General features: G+C 41.0%; 1 protein-coding gene across 1 annotated transcript; it reads right to left on the bottom strand.

Annotated features, from left to right (window-relative positions):
• Positions 1–7554: 7554 nt before the first annotated feature.
• LOC130729258 (uncharacterized) lies at positions 7555–8346 on the bottom strand. The gene has a single exon (XM_057580947.1). It carries the CDS (start codon positions 8344–8346, stop codon positions 7555–7557), a length of 792 nt encoding a protein of 263 aa, XP_057436930.1.
• Between the last annotated feature and the right edge of the window lie 16246 nt (positions 8347–24592).

Here is a 24592-nt window from a genome sequence, read left to right on the forward strand (position 1 = left end):
CTCTCATGCTAAAGTCTCTATCTTTCTGCTTTTAAGTCAGTTTAATTTCATTCTTTTCACCTAATGCCTGAAGAACTTTGGGTTACACAGTGGGGATTGTGATTTTTTCATGTGGTGGTAGTGTGGCACATGCAGTTCTTGGAGCATTATGCCAGCTAGAAAAGGCATTTGTGGCGGTCTACCACATCCAGGCCGTCTATCTGAAGTTGGCATGAAATACTCGTTGAGCATATGATGTTGCAGAGTGTGGGCAAAAATGTATTTTTAGCATAAAAGTAACTCTCTCTCTTTCCATATTATCTATCCAACCAAACCAAGGGAGAGAGAAATCACACAACTGTCTCTTCTCTATTTCTCTCATATCAAACAACCTATAAAATCTACTATATTTCTCACTTATTTCTCTCTACTCATCTTCTCTCTTCTCTACTCTCTCTTCTCTATCTCTCTCTTCTCTGCCAAACAGAGTGTTAATGTAAGCAAAACCTCGGTGTTTTTCTTTTTATATTTACTTATATTTAAAACTTTTGACCGTGACCAAGTTAGTAAATATTACTATACTAGTACTAAGAAACACAATCCATATGGAACTCTACAAGCGAATTTGTATACTTGCAAATGAGATATCGATAATGGGTAAATGGTCACTCTGGTCCTCAAAAGTGCTCATCGACTTCACATTCGTCCGTGAATGAATTTTATTCATCTCACAGTCCTCCAAAGTGGCAAACGTCCGTCACTTTAGTCCTTGACGTTAAAAAACACTTAACAGACGTTAACAAATTCAATTTTTATATTTTTTTAATCATTAATTTAAATTTAAAAAACAAAAATAACTAAAAAATTGATTGACTAAACATTTAAAACACAAAATCCTAATCTCCTTCTCATCTTCTTCAACGTACTTCTTTTTTCTTCATCTTCATCTTTTCATCATAACCCAGTTTTTTATCATAACCCAATTTTTCATCAAACAATCACCATCTACTTCTGCTTCTTCATCTTTTCATCATAACCCAGTTTTTTTACTGAATACACAACAACCTCAATCTCCTAACCACAAGAGTAAGACCTACCAATCCCTTGAGTCCTTGACAACTTTTAAGCTCTGTTTCTTCAGCTTCCTGCAACTTCTCCACAACCAACCCAAACCCCAATCATCTCCACGAATACCCACAAAGCAGAGACTCTCCAACTCCAATTCAACATCAAAATCACCACTTTCCCACACCCGAAATTGACCATTCACCTCATCTTCACGCCCAAATCGGGAACTTCCATTTTCATCACCGGAACAGAGAATTGACAACTCTTTCAAGCAGGGAAATTCCAATACCCACCTGAGGAAAATTGACATGGTGAGGCTAATACACAAAGAGCTCAACCACTATAGCATAGTCACCACTTCTACTCATAGCGAGGATTCTATAAGCCCAAAAACCCAGATCACTTCGCACCACAACCACGTACCCCAACCTCCACCGCACCACCAGCCCCAACCCACACCGCTCCACCACCTCCGACCACCACCACCAATGTAAGACCTGGATTTACAGGACAAGTTTATTTCCGACTCACGCGTGGAATCAGTGTAAGCGTGACAGGAGTTTGATGTTTGAGAAAGATTAATGAAGAAGAAAGTTCAGGAATTGCTTGATGATTGTTTCGTAGTTGTTTTCGGAGTTAGTACGAGTCGTCTGCACACTTGCCTTATGGCGAGCGTGTCCAGAATAGGCTAATTTCGCTTTAGAGCAACGTATTAAGTGAGATTTCTAATCTTTGGAAAATTTAAAGATTCTCTTTATTTTTCCTTCGACCAGCGTTTCATTTCGGAACCCTGGACTGTACGCACGATAGTATTCACTTTTCGGAAGTCCGACGACACTAACTTCCTTGCTTCGAAACCCTAAATTCAATCACTGGATGAGGACTTTTTCTATTCGGGACTTCTAACGAAGTTTCCGTCTGCGTTGCCAGATTTGTTTCGACGTTTCCAATCTTTCGTCAGAACAAAGTTTTGTCGTCTGACCATCACAGCAAAAAGTAGTTTTTCGGGACAGATTAACTTACACCGCTTTTGGGATTTTAGATATCGTTTTTCCCAAATGTCTGAGATTTGTTTTGAGTTCTGGAATTTTGACGCCAGAATCTCTCTTAAAATTCATCGGTGAACGTGCTGCAAAAATCGGAATCGCGAAATTTTCATTTTTCCCGCGATTTCACCTTCCTATAAATAGTCGAAAAATCAAAATATCTATCCATTCTTTCCATCCAAGGCCGCGAGTTTCAAGGGGAGAGAGGGAGAAGATTTTTTCGCCGAAACTCGACCGATCTTCGCACAGTTCGTTCCTACTTCAAGGTATCGAGGTAACTAGCTTGATTCTTACCTCTGATCATCGTTTCTACTGCTTTTCTGTAGTCGTTTCTGTGCTCAAAGTTTCGAGCTTTTTGTAAAACTGTCCGTTTTTCCTGATTTCTCTGTTGGGTTATCTTCCCTACGTGCCCAAGAGCCTAGAACCTTCGTCAGTATTCGCCGATACGAATCGAGTTGTCAAGGATCTGAAAAATTGATTCAAAACCCTTTTTGCGCACATTTCGAAACTTTATTGTCGAAAAGTCGTAATCTGACTTCGTGCCTTTAGGATTTGTTGTCACGGATGTCGTTAGGATCATTGCTGTCAAATTTGTTTTCCGAACTGATAACTTTGAGGTTTCGAGCTTTTATTTTGGACCAAAACGCCCCTGAACAGCCGTATTTCGATCCGATCGTCCGAAAATTGTTCCGACAGTTTCTTTGCCTTAGTTTTACCCAAAAACTACCTTGTTAACAGATTTGATCGAAGAAAAAGAGCCGGAGCGCTTTTTCTCTTATGGCCGTGAGCTATGTAGTGAGGGGGGGGGGTTTTCGTTTTCGAAAACTTGTCTTTTCGTACCCGATTGTCGTATTCTGAAGCTTTAATGCTTTGTCTATCGTTTATGTGTTGTATTGCGATCGAACTAATCGATTTTGTTTGGATTCTGCTTTGTTTTCTCCGAGGTTCAGTTGAAGGAACTTTGGAAGTTTCAGAGCATTTGAGTGAAGAAACCTTTGATTACGAGACTGGAACAGCTCGAGGTTAGGGCAACTTACCTATTAGTTATGACTGCATGATAGGCGTCGATAAATTCGACTTATGTTTTGTCTAATGTTGATTATGATGATGAGTTGATGTCATGATGTTTTTCCATAACTTGTGATATTGTGATATTGTTGGATTGTGCGTTTTGACGCGACTTCGGAGTGGGGAGCCTCTGAACTGGTGATATTTGGTATTTCGGGTTGGATGAACAACCCTAGGCAAGTCCAAACGTGGGGTTTGAGACTTAGCCATTTGTTGGTATTCGTTGGAATACTTAGACTTTCCCCGGGAAACTTCTTTTGGTGGGTTTTTGGAAAAAACTTAGAATGAATAGAGTTTTGAAAACTAAAGACTTGGGAAACTTAGACTTTGAGAAATAAACTCATAATTTGACTAATTCGAATCGAAACAAATTTTATCAACGTTTTGAGAAATAAACTCATAATTTGACTAATTCGAATCGAAACAAATTTTATCAACGTTTAAGCATAGGAAAACTAAAAGGGAAAATAATTTTGAAAGACGGCGAAAAGTCGACTTTGGATGTGAGTTTTGGGAGATTTTGGTGGACACCACGGGGGGTGAACCACGGTGATGATTGAAAGTCACCGAGTACCTTAGTACTCTTGTTGTTGGAGCTGTGTTGTATCGACCGACACTTAGTGCTCTTGTTGTTGGGGTTGTGTTGTATTGACCGACACTAAACCCTTGGGTTCTTTTGTTGTTGGGGTTGTGTTGTATTGACCGACACTAACTCCGAGTTGTGTTGTATTGACTGACACTAACTCTTGGGTTTTGATATTGGGTTTGAGCTAAACACTTGTGTGGTGAGGACGATTCGATGTTTGGCTAACCATATTGCATCAATCGGGTGAATAACGGGAATGGTTCACCTGTGCATCTCATGGTGAATAACGGGAATGGTTCACCAATGCATTAATGATGAATAACGGGAATGGTTCACCAAGGATGAATAACGGGAATGGTTCATCCATAGTGAAGAACGGGAATGCTTCACTTGTGGCGAACGGGAACGCGTCACAATCCGGATCATATTGATTGCATTTCACGCATACATTCATTCTGACTGGAATCGTGTGCTGTTTGATTTATTGAAGCATTGTTAGAGCCAATAACATGCTAGGATTATCTATATGTATATATATATACCCTTGTCACATGTTGAGTGTATATCTACTTATTTCCGTGAGTTGACCCTAGCGCCTTGGCTTTGGTTTCATGTTTGTGTTTGGGCGGTCGGCCTGCTGCCAGATGTCGACGGTGGAGTGGGTTTCGATGGTCTCTCCCTCGGGGGGATCAGGTTTGAGTTGGTGGACCGGACTGACGAGCGTGGACGTCTGACGAAAGGAGTTTTACGACGCATGGAGCTGAGCTTCAACTTGCCGACTTCAGTTCGCTGTGGACTCGGTACCGGGAGGGTAGATTTAGGCAGGCGTCATATTTTGTGTAGAGCTCTGATTCGTTTTGCTTTTGGGACAGGGTAGGTTCCCGATGCATGGCTTTTCGTGTGGTTCTCTTATTGAAGGATCACAGTGAGTCAGTCGGACTGTAGGGGACTTTGCTTAGGCCATTTTGAGGCCGACTTTCTACTAGTGGATTGTAATTATAACTTTATCACTCAAACTTCTGGGTCTGTATATATTTGCCTACGGGCACACTACTTTGGAGTCACTGCGAGTGCGCGTGACGGGAGAGTGCAGCTGAGGCTGTACCTGTGTATATTTGTATATCGGTTAGTTAGTGTTGGGTTATGTCTTTATTTTCTATCGCTTTATTTAAAAGGAATCAATCGAAAAAAAATTACTTGTTTTTCCGCGTAAAGTTTATTTTTGGTTACTAAAGTGACACCCGGAAATCGGGGTGTTACAACCAACCCCAACCAAGTGCGGCCACAACATGAGCTAGGTCGGAACACCACTCCACCACACCGCACCACCACCACCAACCCCAACCCACACCACACTACCACCCCCAACCACCACCAAGTTTATGTCTTTCTTCGGATCTGACCAGATGAGAAAAAAAAGGTGAAAGCTTCAAGCTTTTCAACCTACATCAGATGAGAAAGCTTCAGATCTGGCCTCAACACCATGAAAACTATCACCCACAACGATTTGGGGTTTTTTCACTTCTGCAATTTAGGAATTTCACTTCTGAGATTTGAGATTTTTCATTCTCAAAGTTTTTAACTTTCATTTATGGAGATGAGTGTTATTGCATTCATGGATTTTGGTGGGTGATTGAGTTGTAGCGGGGTTTCATTGTGATGGAAGGATTTGTGAAGATGATGAAGAAGGAGATGAAGACCAGTGGTTCACATCAAGAATTTTTTTCTGTTTTAAATTAATTATATTTTAGTTCAATTGTTATTCTAATTTAATTAAATGATTTTTTAGTTTTTTAAAATTGAATTTGTTAACGTCTGTTAAGTGTTTTTTAACGTCAAGGACTAGAGTGACGGACATTTGCCACTTTGGGGGACCGCGAGATGAATAAAATTCATTCAGGGTCGAATGTGAAGTCGGTGGACACTTTTGAGGACCAAAGTGACCCTTTACCCTCTCAATAATAAATTCTTATAAAGCAGCCAACGAGCTCAATATCTACAATTTTTTGACCATCATTAAATTAGCATTTCGACGGTTTTTCGTCGTTACAAACAACATTTGGCCATCGATAATCAACGTTTTTCTTGTAGTGGGAGGGCTTGGTTTTAGAGTCTTTAATAAAGCTCTTTGGCTAAGAATTAGTGGTGTATGTTTATGAATCCTGATTTTCATTCTTGTTGAACGTTTAAGGCTATGTATATTCCAAGTTCCTCAATTAGGGGATGAGACCAAGCGATACCTTGTCTAGTTTATGGTATGTTGGTTGGTTCTTAAAAGGCTGGTTGTACTATTTGGAGAAATGGGAATTGGAAGTTCAACATTTGGGGGAACAAATGGATTCCAACAAGTGATTATGGACTTTTACATCTGGATTTTCGGCTAATGGCTCTCTTGTCAAGGTTTCTGATTTAATTCTCCTTGAGTCTGGAAGCTGGAAGTATCAGTTGATTTCCTCTTGCTTTGATCCTTATGATGCCCAGGTGAATCATGCGTATTCCACTTTTTTGAGGCACGTTGAAGGTGAACTTATTTGGCAGGCTAGTGCTAATGGTCAATAAATATACTACAAGGTTCTGGCTACAATTTTGTTATAGACAAGCAGCAATGGGAGTTAGTTTGGACACTGATCCTAGGGAACAGGTTTGGACAAAACTATGGAATGTTCAAGCTCTTCCACGGTGCAAGGAGATAGTTTAGAGGGTGTGTACGAATATCTTACCTGTTTGGTAATTCCATGGCAGATTATGTTGCCATTTTGGCTCTTTCTTTCTCTAATAATGTTTGAATTGAGGATTCCCTATGGGTTTACTTCCTCTCCTTTCTCCTAATGTAACCACTGTTGGTTCTGTTAATCTAAACCAAGCTTTAAAAAAATCTCAGTTTTAAAATGGGTGCAATTAATCCCTCTGTTTCTAAAACTGTGCTATTTTAGTGGAGAACAAAAATAAAGATTCTCTTATACATAAATTTTATGTGCAAAAATCATATTTTGTTTTCAAATAAACCCAACATTTGTTGTCATGACAAAATAAGAAGGGATACCAATTCATTTCCCACATCAGTCATGGAAACACAAAAGAAATCTAGGACCAACCCCACAACTGGGTTTGGATTAGATGATAAAATGTTTTGTGGCTTTCCATGTAGGACCGGATGTAGTATGTTGGAGATTCATGTGGTTGCTTCTGTGGGGGTGGTTCTACTTCAGGGAGATCAATGAGTTTGATCTGAGGCTGTGAAGCCAAAAATGATCTGATGTATGAGTTTGAAAAGGGAATGGTTGGGAGCTTGATAGTGAGCAATGAGCAGTGTGATGGAAAGATTGTTGTCACTCTTGGTCAGGAGCTGTGCAAATTCAAGGGTTGAGGTTAAATGGCCAATTCCTGGTGAGGGAGTGAAGATTAGTTCTGTTTTCTTCTCATTCAGAGCCATTTTCTTTAGTTAATTTCTTGGTTTTGTGATGATGAGGGTTCCTATATAGTAGTAGTATTTTTTATTCTCACATACATAAGAATAAGGTTTGAGTCCTATACCAAAAACATGATACTTGTCTTCTTCTCCATCTCATCTTTCTCGTTGATCTTGAAGATATAATCAATTATTCGATGATAGAACTTCACCACTCTACACATGGACATTCACATACCAGTAAAAATAATGAAATCAAATCATTTATGTGGTTTTACGTACCCAATAGTTTAAATTTTTAGAATAATTGATTCTTAACATAGTATCATAATCATGACGAAGTGATTTAGACTTTTGAATAACGAAACGACAGTTTCATTAAATAGTAGAATAAGTGTCTACAAAAATGGCTTCTGCAACAACTGTAGGGGGGATTCCCACCAAACATGAGCTGCATTATTTGCCTGCCTATTCACATGAGAGTAAGAGATTGAACTGAAAGTTTGAGCCAGGAACTTGAAGTCTTGAATAATGGGCTCCATGTCTGGTTTGCTTCGCTGCTTCTGCATGGCTTTGATCACCATTTGAGAATCTGACTCGATTAATACGTCCTCCAGTCCCAGCTCAGCTATCGTAGAGAGACACCAACGCAGGGCCATTGCTTCTGCTACAGTTGGGTCTAAACGAAAAGGTTCCATATGAGTTGTTGCAGCCATCATGCGAGATTCATGGTCACGAATTATCAATCCAAAACCTATTTCTGAGTTGCCAGTCCAGCCCGCATCAAAATTTACTTTGAGCTTGTTTGGAGGTGGGGGGTTCCAAACCCTAACCGCGTTGTCCAGCCATGGAGATTGATCATGTCCTTGAGCCTCAGTCAATTCCAGAAGTGAACTAATAGCACGTTGCATTGCTATTGTTGGGTCTGCAAGCTTGCCATTGAAGTGGTGATCATTGCGAGCCTTCCAAATAGTCCACGTACCCTGAAAAAGCAAAGCTAGATCCTCTGGTTTTTTCTCTATGCACCACGCTGTGATCCATTGTAGAAAACCTTCTCGAACTGCATCTGTGATAATTCCCATAGGGTGAGCAAACCAGGCAGCTTTTGACCATGGGCATTCAATAAACAGGTGCTGAAGCAATTCGGCTAGATGGAGGCCACAAAGAGCACACTCATCTTCAACTCCCATGCCTCTTTTCCCCAGATTCTCGCGACATGGTAGGTTGTTATTTATGGCTCTGTGCATGAAGTGTTTCACCTTGATGGGGACAGGAGCTGACCATAATTTTTTCCATGGGAAGGCCTGAGAGCTTGAGCTTGGTATGTGTGAGTGCCTCTTGGTTTGTAGCTGCTAGTACGTGGATTTGACCTAGAACATGCCATCCCTACTCCATTGCCAGTAGGGGAAATCTGTGATATTTCTCAAGCTCAACGGGATTGCTATAATTGCAGCAGCCTCTAGAGGATTGAAAATCCTATTCACTGTATGGTAGTTGTTGGTCAATCTGCAAATGTACAGATATCTCCGGGTTTTAATATCGAATCCATAGGGATTGTGAGAGTAGTGGGTTTAAGCACAAAGTTTGTAGTATCAAAAGCAATAAAAGATTCAATTGTTTGGTTCGGTTGTTGTGACAAATTGTCAAGAAAGTAATTGTTAAGATGATAAAAATATCAATTGATAAAGATGCCTTGGGTTATCGATCATCTAATCCACTCTAGCCAACCTATCCTATGCAAATGAGACCTTGATTCATTCCTTGTTGTTCTAGCCTAGTTAACTACTTGTTGATGCCTCATACAAGCAATTCTCTCAAACTGAAAGTTAGGCCCAATTCCTTGTGTACCTAATCATGCATTTGAGGCTCTAAGTTCTTTATGTTCAGGCCAACAAAACCCAACCCTTCCTCTATTCCTAGTAGCAAGCATAGAAGGGTCAATCTCAATTCATGTCCCCAAACTACAACAATCTTCCGATATGATTATAGTCTAGTTTATAGCAAGATGTACATTCAAGCTAAGCATGCAAGTGGAATTGAAATTCAAGGTAGAATCAAGAACAAAGGCATAAAGATAGGAATTATAACTAGAGTTTCATAGAATCACTTAAACCCAAAGCAAAAAGTAAACTAGCCACTCATGGCAAGATAATCCATGCAAGAAATGTAAAGAAGACCTGTAAAATACAAGGTGGAAGCTTCCCACAAGCCCCAAAAGCACTTCCTAAGCTTCAATACTTGGTAAAATTCTAAGAGAGAATCAAAAGTTCTGAACAAAATGGCCAAAAGCCTTATTTAGATGCAAATTAGGCGAACAGGGGCAATCAAGCGCTGCCCTGGGGCGCTTGAGCGCCCATATGGTAGAAGCAAACTTCCAGCTACTGGAAGGCTGGCGCTTGAGTGCCAGGCATGGGCGCTTGAGCTCCAGACTCACGTTCTGATGGTCTTTTCAGCTTCTTGTAACCCCCCTTTGAATGTTTCCATCAATTCTTCAAGCTTTTTGGTCTTCCCTCTTCTTGAGTTACCAGCTGAAATAATTGAGGAACAAGACAAGGAAAAATATCAAGAAATTCAAAGGGTTTTAAAGCATAATAGTCCTCACAATTCCATGGAAAACACATGCAAGTCCTAAACTTTATAAAAATGCAAGAAAGACCCTTATAAAACTACAAAACTACCAAAATTAAACAAAAACTCAAATAAAGATACAAATGCAGAGAATGCATGAAACACTACATGAGGTAAAGAGAAAAGACTCAAAACAAACTAAGAAATGACCCTAAAAGCACTACTAAAATAGGGTCATCAGTAGTCCCATGTGTTTGTATCTTCATGGATCAAATCAGCTACCATGTGGACTTGGTTATTTGCAGCAGTTAGCACCTTCCCACTTCCTGGACCTGGAATCCAACGGTCTTCCCATATATGGATCCTTTTGCCATTGCCAACTCTCCAGCGCACACCCTCCTTGACCACGCTTAAAACATTCCATACACTACGCCAAGAGTAGTTGGGTTGGTGGCCTGTTGGTAAATCCGCAAGTGTACGGAATCCACCCGGTTTTAAATATCGAACCACAGGGATTGTGAGTGACTAAATTCAGTTTAAGCTTTGAGTTTGAAGGTTGGTTTTATTGAATAAGAGATTTGTTGAAGTAGTAATAAGGAAAAAGAAAAATAAAAAGACAATTCAGAAAATAACATGCTTTGGGTTCTTGTTCAACTAGTCAATTTAAGCACATCATTCTATGCACATGTTCTCATGGATCTCTCCTTGATGATATAGCCTAGTTACTCACTTATTGATTCCTCACATAAGCAATTCTCTCATACTAAAAGCTAAGCCCAATTCCTTGTGTACTTAGTCATTTATATGAGGTTTTAGATCATGCAATTTCAGGCCATCAAACCCCAACCCTTCCTCTATTCCTAGTAGCAAGTATAGAAGGGGTAATCCCAAATCGGTTCCCTAATCTATAACAAACTTCCGTTCTGATTATAGAAAAGCAAAAAGCAAGCATGCATACAAGCTTAGATTGATATTCAGAAAATGGGATTCAAGGAAATAAGAAGAACATGTGGGAAAGAACTTAAGATTATAACTTAAACATGAAAAGTCTTACATGAAAACCAAAGCATAAGAAGAGAGATTAGCCAAGCATGGCAAGAGCCATGCTTGGCTAAGAACCTGAATTACAAGCTTGGAAGCCCTCTCTCCCTCTGAATTTTACAAAGTATCAAAGATTACAAAAGAAAATGACTAAAATCCTATTTATAGGCAAAATTCACGAGGTTGGGCTGTTCCGAGCGCTCAGGCGCCAATTCAGAGCGCCTGAGCGCCAATTCCATCCTGAAAACATGCTCTCTAGAGCTGATTGGCGCCTACCCAGCGCCTGCCAACGCCTAGGCGCTCCAGCTCGCTTGGAAAAGACTCTTTGGCTTCTGTAACTCCTCTTTCAATCCTCTTTAAGTCCTCCTTCAATTCCATGCTTCTTGGCCTTCTATTACCTTCAGTTTCTGCTCTCCAAACCTAACCAACAAGTCAAGGAAGAATCTAGAAGCTCAAAGAGCTCCTTAGCACAAGAGGTCCTTCATAAAACAAAACAAAACCATGCAAGTCCTAAACTTTACTTAAAATGCAAGAAAACTACCTATAAAACTACTAAATTACCAAAACAAAATAAAGACTAAAGAAAAGAATAAAAATGCATGAGAATGCATGAAACACTACATGAGACACACGAAAAAGACTCAAAACTAACAAAGAAAAACCCTAAAAACATCATATAAACCCGGGTCATCATGGCCTATCTTAGCGTCCAAAAGAGAGCTCCTGGGGAAATACTTGACTTTCCGTATTTTAAATAAGAGGGTGTCTTCAATGGTGAGAAGCCTCCATACTTGTTTGGCTAACAAAGCTATGTTGAAGTCTTCAAGGTTTCTAAAACCCAAGCCACCCTTATCCTTTGGCATACAAAGTTTGCTCCAGCTTGCCAAGTGTAGTTTTCGTTCTACTTCTTTTTGTCCCCACCCAAAGTTCGCCATGTAACTTTCAATTTTGCTGCAAGTGCCACTTGGAATCTGAACAGCTCATGATATAATTTGGAATAGCTTGAACCACTGATTTCAATAGGATTTCTTTCCCTGCTTTTGATAATGTTTTTTCTTCCCACCCTTGTAGCTTTCTCCACACTCTCTCTTGCACCTTGGAGAAAATTTGCTTCTTTGATCTACCAATGATGGTTGGCAAGCCCAAGTACTTGTCATGAGAATCCACAGCCTTTACTCACATCCTGTTGCGGATCATATCCCTACTGGTGTATGGCACATTTCGGCTGAAAGAGATCTCGAATTTCTCTAAGTTGACTAGCTGTCCTGATGCTTGCTCGTACATACCAATGGCTTTCATAAGGACTGTAGCTTCCTCCATGTTGGCTTAGGTGAAAATCAAGCTGTCATCAGCAAAAAACAGATGGCTAATCTGAGGGGCTCCTCGCGCAACACCAACACCATGCAAGTTCTTCTTTTGTATCTGATTTATAATCAAACACCATGCAAGTTCTCCTCGCGCAACACCAATACTATGAAAGTTCTTCTTTTGTATCTGATTTGTAATCAAACCTGAAAAAGCTTCAACGCAAAGAATAAAAAGGTAAGGTGATAAAGGGTCCCCTTGTCTCAATCCCCATTCGGGGGAGAAGAAAGGGGTGGGTTCACCATTGACCAAAATCCCATAAGAGACTGAGGTAACACATCTCATAATCAGGGATGTGAGGTTTTGTGGAAAACCCATGGTTGTGAGCACCTTTTATAAGAAAACTCATTATATGCGGTCATAAACCTTTGTCATGTCAAGTTTACCGCCATGTACCCCTTCTTTCCCTTTCTCTTTTGCTTCATGTAATGAAAAACTTCAAAACCTGTGAGTTCATTATCAGTTATAAGACGGCCCGGAATAAAAGCACTTTGTTGTTCAGAAACTATATCACCAAGCAAAGGTTTTAGTTTATTTGCAATGCATTTAGTCACTAATTTCATGATCACATTGCAGAGGCTAATGGGGCGGAGATTCTTGGGACTTTCAGGGACTTTAACCTTCGGTATCAAGAAAATAAACATGCGATTAATACTTACTGGATCAACACCTTAATTTAGGATGGATAGCACTTTTTGGACAACATCCTCACCCACTAAATTCCAATAGCGCTGGAAAAACAGTGCTGGGAAACCATCGGGTCCGGGAGCTTTGAGCCAGTGCATTTGGTTTAAAGCTTCCTTCACCTCCATGTGTGTGAAAGGCACTGTTAGTTCCTCCTTGGATGCCTGATTTAATTTTTGTAAATTCAGGTTCCCTCTGATCCGATTGTCCTGCACGATGCTGGGACGAGAGGTTCGACAACAGCTTTACAGTAAAACAAAACTTAACAGCAGAAACAATAACACACAGTAATTGTTAACCCAGTTCAGTGAAAACTTTCACCTACGTCTGGAGGGTTTGCACCCAAAGAAAGGAAATCCACTATCTCAAGATTCAGGAATTACAGACACTCATGAACAACTCAGTTCATAGTTCACTTCCTAATCTACCCAGTGTATTTCTACTTAGAATCTCAACCTAAGTATGAGAGCCCCTCTCACTTTCTCTCAATCACTGCCACAGTGATGGGTTAACACAATAAACAAGTAGAGTTTGAACGCAATCAAACACACAGAATCTCTCTTTGCTTTATAGAATCAGTGAGCAAAGACAGATTCACAACCAACAAAGGACAAAGCACAATTAACAAATCCTAAAACACTCGATCTCTCTCTATCAGCTTCAACGCCTTCATGTTTTAGGTCTTCATCCTTTTATAGACTTCAGCAGCGGTAGCATGGGCTTTAGGGTTGACACGGGCTGAAGAAACAGATTGCAGTAACAGCAATTCAAAACGCAATCTTGATAGATTCGGTTTCTTATTGCACAAATAAAGATAGAAACCAATCTTTTAACAAAGATTGTTTCAACAAATAACACCCCAACAAATAAACCCTTCTGGAATAGCTACTTGCTCCTCAAGTAACTCAAAAACATATCTTCAGCAAATCTTCAGAGGGCCCACAACAGAAACACAAGCTGAGGACTGATGCCCTAGCTTCACGAGATCAGATGCCACGGCATCTGCTTCGCCAATCGGTTGTTTTGACAAAATGCATGGCAACATGTTCCAACAATCTCCCCCTTTGTGAAATTTTGTCTAAAACAACTCACAATCAGAGAGGATAAAAACTAGAGAGACAATTCTCCCCCTTAGTCAGATCTCCCCCTCAACTGATGCAACTACACAACCAACTACCATACTTCAGAAGACATAGTTGGAACAAAAATACTCACAAACACAAAACCAGAAGTACAAACAACCTAAGCACATGATGACACCAAAATAGAACAGCTTGAACACCATAGTATCAAAAATACTACCATCAGAAGCTGACAGCAACTGATCAGAAGTACTACTATCAGACGTAACGTTTCAGAAATGACGTTGCAGAAATAACGTTTCAGAAATACTGCCTTCAGAAGTTGGCAACACATAAGCTGTCAGAAATACTGCCAACAGAAACTGCCTCTTGAACCAAACATAGCCATGATCTTGAACTTGTCTTTAAATTAAACAAACCAAAGCTAACACTATCAGAGCTAACACGATCAGAAGCAACTTCACAGTAAAACTTCACAGTAGAAACAAAAAACATTACAGCAGATAGAATCTTCAATCCAACTAACTACTCCCCCTTTTTAGCACAAATTTGCAAAGGGTGCATCCAAAAACAAAAGAAAATAGCACAAGATCAGAGCAAACTAGTCTTCAGAACTTGACTCCTCTCCAGACCCTTCTGCACTTTCTTCAGAACCTTCCACCTCTTCATTACCCGCTTTCTGAGCAGCTGTAGCAGCAGCACTTTGTTCACCACCTTGGCGTTCATCTTCCTGCAGCTTGAGTAGCAAAGCATCAACTTTGAGCTTCCTGGCAGTGCTCACCCTGATTGTCTCCTGCAAAGCCTTGGAAACTTCCTGTAATTCAGCAATTATGGCCCGAGTGCCAGATTCAGTCACAGGAGGAGCAGATGTTCTGCTGGTTGGTAAAGCAATGTCTAGCACATGTGGCTCCAGAAACAAACGTTGATCCAAAGTGATTGGAACACCACGAGACATAGCCACATCATCAGCCCTGAGAATCTGAGGATGTTGCTTCAGTATGATCTCAGTAAGAAGTGAAGGAAAAGACACAGGCAGCTTCACAGCACAAGTATCAGCATGCTTCAATGTTTGCTCAAACACGAAAGTTCCAAAATCAAAAGCAATAGACTTGCCAATCCTGTAGATCAACTTGGCAAGCGTTGCAGAAACACCAGAGGTATGCTGAGTAGGAACCCAATTCACAGCACCAATCCTGTTAAGAATAGCATACTTCACACTGAGATTTCCAGTAGACAACAACTTCTTGCTGGGCCACTTCTTCACATGACCTGCAGTAAGCTCCTTGGCAACATCATCCATGGACACTTCTTCATCAACAAATTCAATAGCACTTCTGCCAAGTGCTTGATTGATAACAGCAGGTGAAAACATCACACATTCAGCCCTCACATAGACTTTCCTGAATTCTGCACTGTCAGGAAGTCCTACATCAACAGAGAGATTCACCAAGAACTCTCTCACAAGCTTCTCATAGCACCTTCCAACATTCTGAATAGTCTTCATCAGACCTGCTTTCTCAATTAGTGCAATTACATCTCTGCATTCAAGAACATCAGAACCAACTTCCCTTTCCTTGGCCATTCTCCTCTTGCAAACAAACTTCCACTTCTGAACATTCTCTTCTAAGTGGAAAGACACTCTATCAATAGGAACAGCAGGAACATTCTGAGGAATACGCTTACCAGAGAACTTCTTTTTCTTAGAAGATCGAATGTCCTGGACACCGACTTCAACATCTGACTCAGAGTCTTCAACTTCAACTGAAATCTTCCTCTTCTTCTTCTCAGTGGGAGTCTTTTCTTCCTTTTGCTTTCCCTTACTCTTCACACTGGCCTGTCTGGATTTCTTTGATGGAGTAGGAGTGACTTCAGGAGAAGAAATCCTTCTTTTCTTCTTCATCCTCGCAGCAACACTATCAGCAAAGGTCTCAGTTAGAGGAACATCATCAGAAGCATCATCAGAGATGTTCTGAACAGAGGCGGGATCCTGGATTGGTTCTTCAGAGTTGATACCCGCAGAGTTATCATTCTTTGGATCAGCATCCTTAGAAGAGGATGATACAGAGATATCAGGCTGGGTAGCACCACCTGAATCTTCATGAGAAGTTGAATCCTTTCCAGAATTTTCTTGAGCAGAACTTTCCTTAGACCCAGATGTCTCAACATCAGGCACAACATCAGGGGGCGATTTCACAGGAGAATCTTCATCATTGATTTCCTCTTCGTCAGGAACATCCTCAAGGATAGGAACATTCGGAGCTTTGCTATTCTTGACCTGTGGTTTGTAGACCTTACACGTTGGGTTTCGTGATCTCATCTTCTTGGGAGCTTTCTTGGACACAGAAGATGGTTGAGAAGAATCACTCTTCAAACCCATACACTTGACTCCTTTAGCAGTTCTTTCAATCTTGGCCTTGACAGATTCCTTCTCTCCTGAACTTTGAGACATGATGAGTCGAGAGCAACAGAGTACAGAACAACGAAATAAAACTGCAAATATGAGATGATATGACTGGAAGAAGATAGATGCACAAGCGGTTGAGAGAACACAATTTGCCCGTTGGAGGTAGTTATAGGATAAGTGAACCATGAAGAAACTTTCTCTCTGCTGATGTCACAACGGCAGTTAGTGATGACCAAGAATAAACTAGCCGTTAACACACTAGGGCACGCTAATTGCTATGCATCAGAAAAACAAATCCCTAGACTGCCTCTTAATTTTTCAAAAGTGATTGCATCAAGGGGTTTTGTGAAAATATCAGCCAATTGCTTGTCAGTTGTAACATGCTCCAAATTGATAATTTTATCCTCCACCAAGTCTCTAATAAAATGATGTCTAATGTCAATATGCTTGGTCCTGCTATGCTGTATGGGATTCTTGGAAATATTGATTGCACTGAGATTGTCGCAGTACAATGTCATGACATCCTGTTCAACATCATATTCCTTCAACATTTGCTTCATCCACATGAGTTGAGTACAACTACTTCCAGCTGCAATATACTCTGCTTCAGCTGTAGACAATGAGACACAATTCTGCTTCTTGCTAAACCATGAAATCAGATTATTCCCTAGGAAGAAACATCCACCAGATGTGCTCTTTCTATCATCTGCACTACCTGCCCAATCTGCATCACAGAAACCAACTAAAGAAGAATTTGTATCATGAGTATAGAGAATACCATAGTCACTCGTGCCATTGATGTACTTGATAATTCTCTTGACTTGTAGCAGATGACTAGCCTTAGGAGCTGCTTGATATCTTGCACATACACCGACAGCAAAGGTGATGTCAGGTCTGCTAGCAGTAAGGTACAACAAGCTTCCAATCATACTTCTATAGAGACTTTGATCAACATCTTCTCCTTGCTCATCCTTGGACATTTTGATGTGTGTAGCAGCAGGGGTTCTCTTGTGACCAGCCTTTTCAAGGCCAAATTTCTTAACTAAGCCTTTAGCATACTTACTCTGAGATATGAACATAGAATCCTCCATTTGCTTGACTTGTAGTCCTAGAAAATAATTCAATTCACCAACTAAGCTCATCTCAAATTCAGATTTCATTTGTTGAACGAAATGCTCCACCATTGAGTTCGACATTCCTCCAAATACAATGTCATCCACATAGATCTGTGCTATCATGAGCTTTCCTTTGACATTCTTCACGAACAGAGTTTTATCAATTCCTCCCTTGCAGTAACCATTGCCTACAAGAAACTCAGTTAACCTTTCATACCAAGCCCTAGGTGCTTGCTTCAAGCCATACAATGCTTTCCTCAGTTTGTACACATGATCTGGATGATGTGGATCTATAAACCCTTTAGGTTGTTCAACATATACTTCTTCATTCAAATAGCCATTCAGAAAAGCACTCTTCACATCCATCTGATAAAGTCTGAACTTCAAGAGACAAGCAACACCTAACAAGAGTCTTATAGATTCCAGTCTAGCTACTGGAGCAAAGGTTTCATCAAAATCAACCCCTTCTATCTGAGTATATCCTTGAGCCACTAGCCTTGCTTTATTCCTTGTGACTGTTCCAGTTTCATCTGATTTGTTCTTGAATATCCACTTAGTGCCAATGATGTTTACTTCTTCAGGCCTAGGCACTAACTCCTATACTTCATTTCTCCTGAACTGCTCTAGCTCCTCTTGCATAGCATTTATCCAGTATTCATCAGTGAGAGCTTCATTTACATTCTTGGGTTCTATCTTAGAAATGAAACAACTGTAAGCAATCATACTTCTGGATCTGGTAGTTACCCCTTCTCGAAGATTCCCAATAATGTTTTCTTGAGGATGATTCTTCTGAACCCTGATTGATGGAGCTTTGTTTGATGTGATATCTTTGTCTTCCTTTTCATCAGTACTTGTTTCGGACTCATTGTCGAGGGCGGTTGCTGAAGCATCGGCTGGAACATCAGCACCATCATCATCTTCATTCAAAACTGTTTCTTCCTTCTTGCTTGGTTCATCATCCACAGTCACATTCACAGATTCCATCATGGTCCTTGTGCGAGAGTTAAAAACTCTATAAGCTTTGCTGTTCATAGAATACCCCATGAAAATTCCTTCATCACTTCTAGGATCAAGCTTCCTCTTAGGATCACGGTCTGCAAGGATATAACATTTACTTCCAAATATGTGAAAGTATTTTACAGACGGCTTTCTACCTTTCCATAGCTCATACTGTGTAGAGGATGTCCCTGCCCTGATGGTGACTCTATTATGTATGTAACAAGCAGTACTCATAGCTTCAGCCCAGAACTGGTGTGGAATAACATGTAACATTACTCTAGCTGATTCCTGGAGAGTTCTATTTTTCCTTTCAACTATTCCATTATGCTGTGGAGTGATGGGGGCAGAAAATTCATGGCTAATACCTTCTGTTCCACAGAACTCCAAGAATTTTGAATTCTCAAACTCCCTTCCATGATCACTTCTGATTCTCACAATCACACAGTCCTTCTCATTCTGAAGTCTCATACATAGATTCTTGAATATTTCAAAAGTCTCTGATTTTTCTCTCATAAACTCAACCCATGTATACCTTGAAAAATCATCTACACAGACAAACACATACCTTTTTCCTCCCAAGCTTTCAACCTGCATGGGACCCATGAGATCCATGTGAAGCAATTCCAGAACCTTTGTCGTGGTCTGATGCTGGAGCATCTTGTGTGGCACCTTGGTTTGCTTACCAATCTGACATTCTCCACATAGCTTTCCTTCTCCCAAGCTCAAATTGGGCAATCCCCTTATTGCTTCATCTGCAAGAATCTTTTGCATGCTCCTGTAGTTGAGATGTCCTAGTCTTTGATGCCATACATTCACCTCATCTTCTTTAGTTAACAAACATCTGGAAACATGAGCTTTTTCTTCTGATGTCCACATATAACAGTTGTCTTTTGATCTGACTGAAGGTATGAAAAACGGTAGAAAGGGGGGGGGGGTTGAATAACGTTTTCAGTATAAAACTTCCACCTTAAAGATTTTGACAAATCTTTCGAGAATTTAAGTGCTAAAGATAAGAGATAGAAAAGCACACAAGGATTTTATCCTGGTTCACTTGATAAATCACTCAAGCTACTCCAGTCCACCCGTTAAGGTGATTTCTTCCTTCTTAGAATGAAGGCAATCCACTAATCAGGTAAGAGTTACAACTGCACTTGAAACCTACAAGTGACTAACAATTACACTGACTTAGCTCACACTAAGATTCACTCTCTTAGTCTTCTCTAGGATCCGATCAGCCTTGATCTCCTAAAGGAACTAAACAAACTGTTTATCAAAGAATTGTTTACAAAAGATTTGCTTCTAAAAAGCTAATAGTAAACTCAATGAATTTCAGATGAAAGAAAGCTTAGAAGAATTTAAGTTTGTCTTGCGCGTATGTGAATGCTTCTAGCCGTTTCTTTCAGTCTTCAGCCTCTTTATATACTCCAAGGATTAGGGTTGAGCGTTGCATGGGAAATGCTACCGTTGGAGGGCAGTTCTGGAAAATCCAGCTTCTGCTGTGTCTGAGACTGTTAGGTAGGTCGTCAGGAAGGTACAGTTGCTTTTGTACTTGGATAGCGACTTGACCTTTAAACCTAGGAGACTTCTGATCAGGGGATGCTTCATATTGGAACTTGTGAAGCCGGTTGATCAGAGTCAGAGGGAAAGCCCAGATCCTCTGACCATTGTTTCTTCTGATTCTGAACTCAGAGGGAAGAACATGGTCTTCAGAGTATCTTGCTTCTGGACAACAGAATTTCACTAATCAGCTTCTGGATCTTCAGAGTCTTCTACACCATCAGAATATCTGAGCCTTCAGTGTTTCTTGGTTATCAGACTTTCTGGATCTTCAGAGCTTCTAGTGACTGAGTCCACATCAGAGTTTGTATAACTTCAGAACTTCTGAAGCTTTTCCACTGTTCATACTGAACATGGTGAATGCGAAAGCGTTGCTTGGGTTGCTCTTTATACACAGTGCTTCTGATTTGTGTGAGATTGAGTTGAGGTCAGAGCCTGTAAATAGCACACTCAGAAAAACACGTTAGAGTACCACAATTGTTCATATCAAAAGGTTAACTTGTAATCATCAAAACATAGAGTTGTACTACTAGATCAAAACTTGATCTTACAATCTCCCCCTTTTTGATGATGACAAAACTAAGATTTTTGATGAACAATTCTTAAACATTAAACTGAATTCACTCAGAGTTTAGAGATATAGAGTAAGACTTATCCTGATGTGAATAGTTTATCTTGCTCATTCTGAATTCAAGTCACTGCTTGATTCTGAGCTTAGCTCCCCCTGAATCTAATACTTGATGAAAACGTTAGTAAAGTCTAGATTCTGAGCTAAATGATATAAGAGTTCAGAGTGAAAAACTTATGACATAGATGAAAATCGAGTAATCAGAGCGCATAAGTAATCAGAGTCACGGACAAGGTATCAGAGTCTTGGGTATCAGAGTCAACTTAGAATCACTTCAGAAGAAGTGAAATGTATTCCTTGTATTTGCCCAGTGACACATCTATGGTCATGAAGGTGGAACTCTTAAATTCTCCAAAAGAAAAAATAAATCACACTAACACATCTTACACATCAAAAACTGGGTTTACTCCCCCTTTTTGTCATAAGCAAAAAGCTTGGGGTGTGAAAAACTTAGCTTGAAGTACAAGGTACTCCCCCTTAGAGAAGGTCTAAGTTTAAAGAAAATGAAAACGATGCAAGAATCAGAGTTAGGCGAAATAAATAGAAGAGTTAATGCAAGAGAAGAACGTTTACCACCGGTCAAGGGAGTAAAGAGAAGGGTCAGTTACCAATAACTTAACCTCGAGAAACTGTAGGAGCATTAACTTTCAGAGAGAAAGTGAAGCCTATATAAAGCGTTGGAGAGAAAGGTAAGCTTCACACCTCGAACAATTTTCAGTAAGGAAAAAATGGCATCATACATCGTAGCACTAGAAGAGCTGAGGAAGAAGGCCTTCGAGGAGGACTTGTTCCTTAACATCAGGCATCCAGAGGGTACAACGACCATCGCGGAGCTAATACGGACACTGCTGGAGGAGGACCTGCGTCCAGAGTTGAAGAGAGACTTGAGGGAATTTCTTGCCTTCGTGGAGGAGGTGCAAGAACTCAGCCGGCTTGAACTCAAGCTGCTGGAAGAAAAAGAGAGTTTGGAAGAGAAGCTCAAGACTGCAGCAGAGATTCTGGAGAGGGATGAGCTAAAGGACAGGCTCAACAACATCCAGCATGCACTGGAGCGTCTGGAGAAGGATAGGTCAGAGCAGCGCCAGGAGTGCAGAAGAATGAGGAGGGATCCTCCATTCTAGACTTTAGGGAAAGAATGTATGATGTAAACATAAAGAGAGTATGAATAAAAGATTTTTGCAAACACATGTGACAAAAATATATATAGATATGCATAGATAATCACAAACGAACAAAGTAGAATGATTAAATAAAAAGAAACAGAAGATAACAAAAATAAAACAACGTTAAAGAAAAAGAAAAGCGAAGAGATCCTAAAACTAGGGTTTATCAGTTCGACGCAGAAGTTCCATCATCATGTGCTTCATTTCAATTAGCATGGATTCATGAGTGTCAAGACGCTGTTCCATGATGTCGAGTCTGGACGAGCTTGACTGAGTAGAACCGGAAGGAACATTCTGAGCAGATTGAGGAGCTGGAATGGAAGCAGAAGCAGCAGAAGTAAACACTACTGGTGCAAGTGCTTGGCATCTAAGAGCTTCAGCCTCAGCTTCAAGTCGTTCTGCCTCTAATCTGGCTTGTTCAGCTTGAGCTGCTGCTTGTCGTGCAGCTTCTTCTGCTTGTTCTTTCTTTCTCTGAGCTTCTTCAATAGCTTCAAGAAGCTTATGTCTCTGTTCTTGTTCATGAAGAGCCACCCTTCTAGCAAACCTTTGCTTTGCAGCCTCAATCCTCTGACTTCCTTCTGCATGCAGGAGCTGCATCATAATTGGAACTTGAGCCACTAGCCAAGTGCCCAGATTGTTCCACTCATCAGCCACATGTTCAGCATTCTCACTTAGGTCAGTCTGACCGTGCACATTGCGTAGCATCAAAGAGGCTTCATGATAGAAAATATTGATGCACTCAGAGAGAGATGTGGGTCGGAGGTGAGTGTAAGGAATTATGGAGAGGTTGGTTTCAGGAGAGGCTGGGTGATTGCTGCTGTGGGCTTCAGAGGCACCTTGTGGAGAGCCAATGTTAAACATTTGAGCATTGGGTTCAGAGGTTCCAAGGTGAGGTTCTGAAGTTTCAACCAGAGGATGAGGTGATCTAACCGAGGATTGGTTAGACACAGATTGGTCTGGTTCAGGTTCTGGTTGAATAGGCTCTTGTTGGTCAGGGGCAGGGTGAGCTTGTTGAGCCAAAGGGTCTGCCTCATGTAAAGGATTGGCCAAGATAGGTTCATCTGGGTCAACTAGACGTTCAGGTCTAGGGCCAGGATATCTCCTAGGGCTTGGACAAGTGAGATAATACTCTTCTAAGGTAGACACCTTTTCTTTTCTGACCTCCATGAATTTTCTAATGGATTCAGAGTTATTGGAGGGAGAAGAGTCAGCAACATTGGTTGGGAATGATACAGGTGTAAGGGCTGTGGAAGAGTCTGTATCCGTGGGTCTGAGAGCCAGTCGTTCTGATGCTCTTGGGAAAGAGTGATCAGAGGTTCTGGGTCCAGGTTCTGTTTGGGTAGGCTCTGGTTGTTCAAGAATGATGGGTTCAGAAGGTAATGGGTTGTACGGGATGGTAATGGGAGAGGTTGGTTCTTCTGACCTAGAGGGTTGGTTCTGGAGCAAATTCCAGAGAGGTGCTTCAGTAGGGGAAGGTTGAAAGAACGAAGACCTTGGGGAATGTGGTGGAGAGGTGGTTTGTGCAGCTGGTTGGGATTTAGGAATAGGAGTGAGGGGATTTGAAGAGTGTTTGAGCATGGCAGATATGGGGAGTGCATCAAATAAATTCAAATCATCATCAGAAGCAATTGCAGACTTACTTGAATGTGCTGATGATCTTGTCACTCTGGCAGGAGTTTCAATCCTTCTGACCACTTCAGCAGCTGGTTCCACCCGAGTAGGCTTCACCACGATTCTGACCTGCTTCTTCTTCTTCTTAGGAGGACCATCCTCATTATCACCATCATCACCATCATCGGGCTTGCTGGTTTCATCTTGCTTTCTCTTGGATTGACCAGCCTTCTTCTTTTTGATCAGAGGGACATCTGATTCCTCAGAAGATTCTTCTAGGATCATCTTCCTCTGAACTTTCTTCTTGGGAGGAGAAGGAAACTCTGGAGCTGGCGGCAGTCTGCTGAAGAAGTCATCGAGATCAATTTCGAATCCTTGAGCCCTTAGGTCTTCAACATAGCACCTAATGGCGTCAGGATTGTCTGCCTGTGTCCACAGAGGGTAGTCATTCAGAGGCATCCTTCTACTTCTGATCTCAGAAGATGTGTCTTCATGGGCAGGAGCAATCTTCTTCTTGATTAGGCCCATCTTCTTTAGAGAGTTTGCCGTGAAGACATCACTGACAATGGTGGTCAGATCCTCTGTGCATCCAGCATTTATCAGATCTTGAATGAGGCCACTCTCAATGAAGAGATCAAACAAAAGTCTCCCGAAGGGAATATACTTGATCGCTGACTTGATGGAGGCAGTGGTACGAGACTTCCGGATACATTCCTTCAAGTAGGAAAACAGGAAGTAGGGAAGGCAGATCTTCTTCTGGTCTTGGATGAAGAACAACATCACCTTCTGGTTGAAGTTGATGTAGTCTGGGGAACTGCCCTTTGGTCTCTGGTTTATGCAGTGGAGCAAAATTTTGTGCCAGATCCTGAGCTTGGGATGAAGGTCCATCACCTTGTAATTCGTCTTGCCCGGTTTGTAATTGGTGTACAGGGCCTTGTTGATCTCATCCTTCGTCTTGGGTTTCAGCTTCGATTCCGTGAATTGGAAACGATACCCAAAAGCAGTGTCTGCACCCAGCAAGTTCACGAAGGACTTCTCTGTGATGATGATCTTTCTTCCAAGAATGTGAGATACCACCTGAGTATCATCGCAGTCGGCGTGCTTCCAGAATTCCTTGATCAGTTTATCATACACCGGTCCTCGAAGTCTGTTGAAGTAATTTCCCCAACCTTGAACTTGGACTTCAGGACGAAGATCATACCCATTTGTAGCCAGGTTG

Source organism: Lotus japonicus, chromosome 1 (assembly GCF_012489685.1).
Source record: "Lotus japonicus ecotype B-129 chromosome 1, LjGifu_v1.2".
In the NCBI taxonomy this organism is placed as follows: Eukaryota; Viridiplantae; Streptophyta; class Magnoliopsida; order Fabales; family Fabaceae; genus Lotus; species Lotus japonicus.